This window comes from Megascapheus bottae, chromosome 31 (assembly GCF_031878675.1).
Source record: "Megascapheus bottae isolate mThoBot1 chromosome 31, mThoBot2.hap1, whole genome shotgun sequence".
Classification (NCBI taxonomy): domain Eukaryota; kingdom Metazoa; phylum Chordata; class Mammalia; order Rodentia; family Geomyidae; genus Megascapheus; species Megascapheus bottae.
Window position 1 is genome coordinate 1,686,168 of NC_143539.1, and position 9,086 is coordinate 1,695,253.

Sequence of the window (9,086 nt, forward strand, 5' to 3'; positions counted from 1 at the left end):
CCACTTCTGGATTTTTTCTATGTATGTGGTACCAAGGAATCGAACCCGGGTCTTCTCGCATGCTAGGCAAGCACTTTAACCACTAGGCCAAACTCCCGGCCAGAGCCTGTGCTTTCACGCCATCTTCCCCTGTCATTATTTGAGAGAACCTGAAGGGAGGTCTGTAGACACTTTCCTACTGAACACAAGAGGACGCTGGAAATGAGATGAGGCGTCGAACACTGGGGGCGGGCCGCTGTGGTTTGCACCAATCAGGGCAGCCCCACCCCGTTATGCAAATAAAGGGTCGTTGCTGCCGGCTCTGGTTGGGCTAAGGCTGCTTTCCATAGGTGGCTTCCAACAAGGGCCCCACAGGACAGGATTCTAACAACATTTAATAACTTACAACCATTCAAAAGGATGCTTAATTTATCACCATAGAGGATTTTAATAGTATTTGACAATGCTCTATGGAAAGTACAGAAAGATTTCTGTTCCCATCTCCCAAAGAGAGATGGACTTTTTATTTTCTTTCTTTCTTTCTTTCTTTCTTTCTTTCTTTCTTTCTTTCTTTCTTTCTTTCTTCCTTTCTTTTTTCCTGATCCTGAGGGCTTGAACTCAGGCCCTGAGGTGTTTCACTCAAGGCTGGTGTTTTACTACTGGAGCCATAACTCCACTTCTGGCAGTTGGCTTGTTTGTTTCATAGTTTACTGGAAAGAATCATCTTGTGGACTTTTCTGTCTAGGCTGGCTTCAAACAGTGAGCCTCAGCTCTCAGCCTCCCGAGTAGCTAGGAAGAGAGGCGTGAGCACAGCCCTCCGCCCCCCATAGGCACCATCTGTGACTTAGGCCCTGAGGGCGGTGACACAGAGCAGGCCCCCGTGTCCAGGGTCTGGCCAGAGTCCTCAGTCAGGGCTCTCTCCAGACTGGTGGGCAGGGACTGGATGAGCCTCTCTCGGAAGTCCTGCCCCACGAAGACGTAGAGCATGGGGTTGAGGCAGCTGTTGAAGTAGGCCAGGGCGCTTGTAGGATGGAGCAGGTATTCCAGGATTTTGTACTTCTCTTCCAACAACCTCTCCTTGAGCCAGACTGTGTCGAGAAGGGCCACCAGCTGAAAGGGGAACCAACAGAGGAAGAAGGAGGCCACGACGGCCGTGAGGACCCGCAGGGGCCGGCTGGAATTCATCAGGCCTCTGCTGCGGATCTTGGCGATGATGAGGCCGTAGCAGATGGCCACGACCGACATGGGCACACTGAAGCCTACGAGAAAGCGGACGATGCCCCGGGCGGTCAGCACGGAGATGGCCACCCTCAGCCTGGCTGGGATGGTGTCACCCCAGGCCCGAAAGTTGAAGGTGCAGTACACGTTCCCCGCCGGGTCGCTCACGGTGGTAACAAAGACCAGCACTGGCAAGGTGAGGATGAGGGCCAGAACCCAGGGCCCCGCCATGACCTTGCGGGCCAGGCTGGGGGTGCGGTGGTTCTGGGCCCACACCGGGTGCAGGACACACGCGCAGCGGTCCAGTGCGATGAGCGCGATGAGGAAGACGCTTCCGAACAGGTTCACGTCCACCACGGCGTGGATGAACTTGCAGAGGAACTGGCCGAAGGGCCACCTCTCCTTCATGGCCACGGAGACGATGATGAACGGGAGGGTGGCGGTGAAAGAGAAGTCGGCCACGGCCAGGTTCAGGTAACAGATGGTGGTGACCGAGCGGGCCATGCGGAAGCCGGCCACCCACACCACCAGGCCATTGCCCAGCACGCCCAGGACACAGGTGGCAGCCATCACCACCAGGGAGAGGGTCCACAGCGCCACGGAGCCCGGGGTCTCGTGCAGCACCTCCACCGAGCCGTTCAGAGGCATGGAGAAGTTGGGTTCCATGCCGCCACACCTGGAACGTTTCCACCATGGGTCAGTTGAGCAGCTGAGGGCCATAGGCCTGACAGCCCCCCCTCACCCCGGCCCCGAAGCTGAGCCTTGCAAGCCAGCAAAGCCGCCAACACAAAGTGACGTTCTCTTCGATGCTCTGCCTGGGTTTTATTGGTGTTTTTTGCAGTACAGTTGTACACATGCAATGTTTATGTGCCAACGAAAAGTTAAACCATAGGGGTTGATGTATGCGGACCCCAGCTTCTCAGAACCCTGGGATTGATGATCGCAGTTCAAAGCCAGCCTGGGCAAGAAAGCCTCTTAACTGCCATAACCACCAAAGAAGCCAGAAATGGGGAGTGGTGCTGTGGCTCGTGTGAGAGAGCAGTAGTCTTGAGCAAAATAAGCTCAGAGACAGCACCCAGGACCTAAGTTCTAGCCCCAGCACACACAGTGAACACACACACACACACACACACAGACACACACAGCTTCCTCTTGTGCAGAACCTTCAGGATGGAATCAGTGACTACAGTGTCGTCAGGAGTGGTTCAAGATTCTCCTCAACTCCTAACTCCAGCCTAACCCTTTAACTAAAATCTCCAGCGATCTCAGCCAGCGGGGAGGAAAGGGTGCGGGGTGGGCAGGCTTTCTGCACTCGAGTCATGGGTGGAATTGGGGTTTGAACCCACCCACCTCTGCTCTCCATGTTGGACCCTTAATTCAGGGATTCTGAAAAATCTCAAAAGTAATCAACCCAAGAGGCAGAATGCCCCCTGAAAGGCACAGAATACAGAGAACTATCTTCTCCCGTAAGGTCATTCAGTGCGATTTGCTCATTAAGCAGTGTTCACATTAAGTGCTGGTTTATGCTGGGTCCTTGAAGGTTTGCATTCAGGGCCAGGCTTTTCCTCCTTTGAAGACTGAAGGAACCACCTTCCGATGCAAATTCATTGCATAATCTCAAATCTGTGTGTGTGTGTGTGTGTGTGTGTGTGTGTGTGTGTGCGTGTGTATTCCAAGTTGAACTTTCACTTGGGTTTCTTTTTGGTCCAAGACTGGCATTCTACTAACTTGATCCATGGCTCCACTTCTGACATTTTGGTGTTTCGGTGGAGACAGGAGTGTCACAGAGGGCCAGGAGTGTGGCCTAGTGGTAGAGTGCTGACTTAGCACGCACAAAGACCGGGGTTCAATTCCTTGGTACCACATACATAGAAAAAGCCAGAAGTGGTGCTGTGGCTCAAATAGCAGAGCTCTAGCCTTGAGAAAGTCCAAGGACAGTGCTCAGGCCCTGAGCTCAAGCCCAGGACTGGCAAAAGAGTGTCACAGACTCTCCTGCCCAGGCTAGCTAGGATTACAGGCATGAATCACTGGTGCCCAGCTGGCCCTACCTATTTCTTGTCCACTCAGAACATCCAGGCTCCTTTAGCTCACACTGCCTTCCAGGGACTTTGCATGCTCTGTTCCTGCCAGAGCTTGGATTTTGTGTCCTCGGGGGTCTCATCTGGCCCCACCCCCATCCTCTGTCATGGGAGGCTAACTTGACAACACTATCAAGTTCAACACAAATCCAGTGCCCTCTGTCCACAGAAACTCAATGGGACCACAAGCACAAGCCACATACATCACCTACCATTTTTCTTTCTCTTTTTGTGCTTTGTTTTGAAATAGGCTGGTGCTCAGTAAGCTAAAGTGGCCTTGAGCGTCCAGACATCCTGTCTCCACTTTCTAAGTACTGGATTACAGGTGTGGGTCACCATACCCAGCCATCAGTTTAACAATTTTAACAGATTCTTAGTATTCCTGTCAAAAGATCTTTTCAAAGGCAAGTTAATACACTAGGTGAGCCAGTGGCTCAGGTCTGCAATCCTAGCTACTCAGGAAGCTGAGATCTGAGGATCGCAGTTCGAAGCCAGCCTAGGCAGGAAAGCTCGAGAAACTCTTATCTCCAATTAACTACTTAGAAAAGGCCAGAAGTGGCACTGTGGCTTAAGTGATAAAGCACTAGACTTGAGCACAAAGAGGCTCCAGGACAGTGCCCCCGGCCCTGAATTCAAGTCCCAGAACCAACAAATAAAAAATTTTAAAAAAGACTAGAAATATTAAACTATTTTACTTAACTCCATGTAACCCAAATATCATTGAAATATGTTACCAAAATAAAAACGATTAATGGGATTATAAGGTTCCCCCCCCATAGTCATTTTTCAACTGCATCAAATACATCTTGTAGTTGAGTTTGCATTTTGCAGGTGGGCTCGGGCACTGTGGGGGGGGGTGAGACACAGCACAGCTCTGGTCCATCCAGTAACCGGCATTCCAACAGCTGAGTTCCTGAGCACTGTCCTTGAGCTTTCTCAAGGCTGGAGCTCTACCACTTGAGCCACAGCACCACTTCCAGCTTTTTCTATGTATGGGATACCAAAGAATCAAACCAGGGGCTTCATTCATGCTAGGCAAGCACTCTACCCCTCGACCAAACTCCTGGCCCCTTGAACAGCAATTTTTAAACGATCAGATCAGATCTCCCCAACTTACCAGCCACCAAGGCCCTCTTCCTCAGCCCGTTCTTGGCTGTGAGCCTTCAGCTGGGACGACAGCCGAGGATGAGGAGGAAGGATTAGAAAACACAACCTCAGCCTTTCTAATGCTGTGCAGAACGATGTCAGCACATGGACCGAACGTTCCCAAAGCAGGCCCTCTGGATGTTCAGAGCATCCTTCAGAGCGTCTAAGCACTAACAGGGCGCAGACTTATGCAACTGAGGCAGGGATTTCCCCTCGGGGGCCTCACCCAACCCTCCAGCCTGACGCCATTTCCCTTGGGCTTTGCCAAGAAGTCGCAATGGCAGGGGCACCTTGAGGTGAACACAATTTCCATCTTTCTTCATTTCTCCACCCCAAGAACTTTCCCCAGCACGCACGGCCTCCGCAGGCCTGAGCAGGGCTAGGCTTTGCAGATCACAAGAGCCTTGTCCATCCGTGGGTCTCGGGGTGGCGTGGGGGGAGCAGATGGGCAGGAGGAACCCGCACCCCATGAGCCCCATTGCAGACAGCTTTCGCCCTGGTAACTCACAGGCCTCAGATCCCAGCGCCTCGAGAGGCCGAGGTCTGAGGACCCCGATTTCCAGAATCAGATCTGTGCCTCCCCCAGAAGACACGAAGGCCCTTGAGGGTGTGTGTGTGTTTGCTCATCTTTGCAGTCCTGGGCTTTGAACTCAGGACTTCGTATTTGGAGGGAAAGTGCTCTACCGAGTCACTGCCCTCCCCCACCCCAGCCCTCAGACACTTCACTTTCTTAAAGGGCCCAGCCCACGCCCCAAATTCTAGTAAAACGGGGCTAACATCTGTGTGTTCCAGGGGCCACGGTGAGTCACTGGGAGAGTCCTGGCTTCCTGTTCCCTTCTTGCCACATTGGTTTTACTTCCTTTACCCTTTTGTGAAGAAGAGTCACGGAATCGAGGGAGTAAAGAGTGAAGTGAGATTGAAGAGCCATTTTGTGGAGGATAAACTGTTTCCAAGCATATTGGTAAGAATGTTATAGAGAGAACGCAAACCTGAAATCCTACCCGCTCAGGAAGTTGAGATTTGAGGATTTGGGTTCAAACCCAACCAGAGAAGACAAATCAGAAAGATTCTTTTCTTTTTTTGTTTTTCCAGTCCTGGGGCTTGAACTCAGAGCCTGAGCACTGTTCTTAGACATATTTTGTTTAAGGCTAGCACTCTACCACTTGAGCCACAGCACCACTTCTGGCTTGTTTTCTATGTATGTGGTACCAAGGAATCAAACCTGGGTCTTTGTGCCTGCTAGGCAAGCACTCTACCACTAGGCCCAACTCCTGGCCCATGATTCTTCCTCCCCACCCCCCCCCACTCTGGGTCAGTTCTGGGGCTTAAACTCAGGGCTTAGGGCTTAGGTGCTGTCCCTGAGCTCTTTTGCTCAAGGCTAACACTTTACCACTCTGAGCCCAACAGCTCCACTTTTAGTTTTGGAGCTAAGACTCTCATGGGAACTTTTTTTTTTTTTTTGCCTAGGCTGGATTTAAACCACAGTCCTCAGATCTCAGTGTCCTGAATAGCTAGGATTATAGGCATGAGCCCCCAGTGCCCCGCAGAAAGATTCTTATCTCTAATGAATCAGCAAAAAGCTGAACATGGCTCAGTGGTAGAGCACCAGTCTTAAAAGAAAAAGCTAAGTGAAAGAGGTCCTGAGTTCAAGGCCCAGTATTAACACCAGTGTCTATCGACCTGTCTATCTATCTATCTATCTATCTATCTATCCATCAATCATTTATCCACACGTGTGTGTATATATGTATGCATCTGTATATACACACATCACACAGATGTGAAAGTATAGAATATTTTTGAGAGAATGGAGTGATTAGACGTGAAGGAGTAAGGACGTACCTTGAGCTCCAATACTTGTTTGCAGAGATCAGTGGAATTACAGGTCTGCCTTATCATACCCAGCTTACTTCTTTTCCCCTCTTCTGCTGGACCCTGGGGCTTAAACTCAAGGCCTAGTCACTGTCCCTGAACTTTTTTTTTTTCCCTGAACTTTTGCATTCAAGGCTGGTATTCTCTCACTTGAGCCACAGCTCCACTTCTGGCTTTTTTTTTTTTTTTTTTTGGTAATTAATTTGCAGTAGGAGTTTCACAGACTTACCTGTCTGGCCTGGCTTTGTTCAAGCTATAGGCCTCAGCTCTCAGCCTCCTGAGTAGCTAGGGTGACAGACATGAGCCACCAGCGGCTGGCTGCATTCCTTCTTACGGCTGAATAATATTCGATTGTGTGTGTGTGTGTGTGTGTGTGTGTGTGTGTGTGTGTGTGTGTGTGTTTTCCCACTGGTGGACACTTGGTCTGCTTTCATCTTCCAGCTATTATGTACAGCTTTACTGGATGCAGCCGAGCTTGCTGCCCCACCGGGCCATGCTGGTGGCTATGGCAGCTTTAGGGGAAGGTGAGGGGGGCGGGGCAGCCACGTGGGTGAGGGGCGGGTGGGGGGGGGGAGCCCGTCTGTATCTCCACATCACAGACTCATCCCCTGCCACCTTCTAGGTGTCATAGGATGGAAGCCAACTCCTCCCTGCCCTCAAAGGTGACCGTGCCAGGAGCACAGACCATCCCAGCAGGCTACGTAGCCCTGGATGTCTTCTTTTATTCAGTGCTGGCAGTCACCTTGGTCCTGGGCACGCTGGGCAAAGGCCTGGTGGTATGGGTGGCGGCTTCTGCATGGCCCGCGCAGTCACCACCATCTTTTACCTGAACCTGGCCATGGCCGACCTCTCCTTTACCTCCACCTTGCCGTTCTTCATGGCATCCAAGGCCATGGGACACTGGCCTTTCAGCTGGTCCCTCTGCAAGTTTGTCTTCATCTTCCACTGCTGGTGCCCCTCTCAGATCCTGGCCCTCTGCCCTGGCCTTCTTCAACAGCTGCCTCAAACCCATGCTCTATGTGTTCGTGGGACGGGACTTCTGCCAGAGGCTCATGCACCCCACTGCCTGCTGGTGACACCGGGACCAACTCCACCTCACCTCCTGCAGGGGCTGAGGGACAGGCAGCGTGAGGACAGGGCAGGGGGCCGCTTTCCCGGTTCCATGTCTTGCCTCGACTTACCTCCTATGCCCCCTACTTTCTTAGGCTCAGCCATGCATTCAGGAGGGAAAAGAAACAAACTGTGCTGCCAGAAGAAATATGGTAGACTGCACAGGGCAGAAGAAGAGACAGTCGGGCCAAACACGCGGGGCAAAGCCCCGTCCCAGCACGCTGTGACCATGACGGCCCCAGATGTGACATTGCCATGGCCCCAGCCATGACATCAGGGCCCATTTTACCCCAGGACACTTGCACATGCCCAGATCAGGCCTCAGAGGTGGCCCTGGAGCAGGCGTCCAGTTAGAGGGGCAAAGGGGCACAGGGCGGGCTCTTGGGGGCTGCTTGGAGCCTGTGATGGAGCTGAGACCTGGGGCAGCCCCCACACGTGCCTCGGTGGTCTTGACAGGCACACCGCTGCCTCTAGAGACCTGGGCAGTGCCATCCACCCCTCCTGCTCATCTTCCCCTCCAATAAGCCTTTGCCGCCTGACTTGGCCCTGTGTCCCACGGGCCCCGCCCGTTGTGGCCATGTTGTGGTTATCTTTCTTTATCTTGGGGGGCATGGGCCTTGGGGTGGTCGGTCGGTCAGAGGTGAGGAACGCGGGGACGCCAAAGTGACCGGAAGACAGTTGTTCGTCCAGCTCCAAGTTGTCCAGCTGCGAGCTTGCCTCGCCGGAGGAGAGGGGCTGGCTTCTTCTTTCCTTCTCCTCCTCTTCCTCTCTCAGAGCATCCACTGCCTCGCGCCTGTGTGAGCTGTCCTCGGGCTGGGCCCCACCGACCAGTGTGCAAATCCTCCCAGCACACGCATGCAGCCACACACGCACGCCATTGGGTTGTTTTTTATAATCTTACTCTTCCCTTCCCCCCACCCCGCCCAGGCTGTTGGGAAATCAGGATGAACCCCAGTTCCTGTTAGCCAAGCAGCCCCCGAGCCTGCACCCCCCACTTGTCTCTCTGCTCTGTTGGGAAACCCCTGAAGCCTGGACTTGCTCCACTCCTGGCTGCAGGAATCCGGGCAGAATCCACAGTAGGAAGTGGTTGGATCAGGAAATAGATCCCCGGATGGGGAGCAGGAAGCTGTGATGGGGATGGTTTGTTACCCCACGGGGACAAAGAGGCGCAAAGCAGAGAAGGAGGGGCGCAGGTGTGACACAGGTGTAACAGGACACACTCACGGCTTCACTCGACGCCCTGAGACTTAAAGGATCTCCTCTGCACATGCAAGTCATGCATGCTAAAGAGAGGTGGGGGAAGAGGAGAGGGAGGAGAGGGGAGGGGAAAGGGAGTGCAGGGAATGAGAACAGAAAGCGAAACGCACAGGAGAGCAAGAACTCACATGGGCCAGGAACACAGGCCTGCTGGTGTTCTGAGGTTAGAGAGATAAATATGAATAGTTCAATCGCTTAGAAGTTATGTCATTTGCAGGGAAAAGTATGGACCTAGAAGTGACCATGTTTCCTGAGGGAAACCAAGTGCAGAGAGGTGGAGGGCACAGCTCTTCTCGCTTATGTGGAAGTTAGATCTATAATACAACTGGAGGTAGAAAATCCACAGGACCGGAGACCTCTCTCTCTCTCTCTCTCTCTCTCTCTCTCTCTCTCTCTCTCTCTCTCTCTCTCTCTCTCTCTCTCTCT

The 9,086-nt window shown here is 52.7% G+C and overlaps 1 protein-coding gene across 1 annotated transcript; it reads right to left on the reverse strand.

Annotated features, from left to right (window-relative positions):
* Positions 1-441: 441 nt before the first annotated feature.
* Fpr2 (formyl peptide receptor 2) lies at positions 442-4,561 on the reverse strand. Its single transcript, XM_090321873.1, has 2 exons — positions 4,393-4,561; positions 442-1,873 (listed from the first exon to the last, which is right to left on the reverse strand). The coding sequence occupies exon 2, from the start codon at positions 1,861-1,863 to the stop codon at positions 769-771; it is 1,095 nt and encodes a 364-aa protein (XP_090177999.1). The 5' UTR covers positions 1,864-1,873; positions 4,393-4,561; the 3' UTR covers positions 442-768.
* Between the last annotated feature and the right edge of the window lie 4,525 nt (positions 4,562-9,086).

Bases quoted from the DNA above. Each gene is read 5' to 3' on its own strand.
- Fpr2 (XM_090321873.1), bottom strand. From the start codon at position 1,863: ATGGAACCCAACTTCTCCATGCCTCTGAACGGCTCGGTGGAGGTGCTG.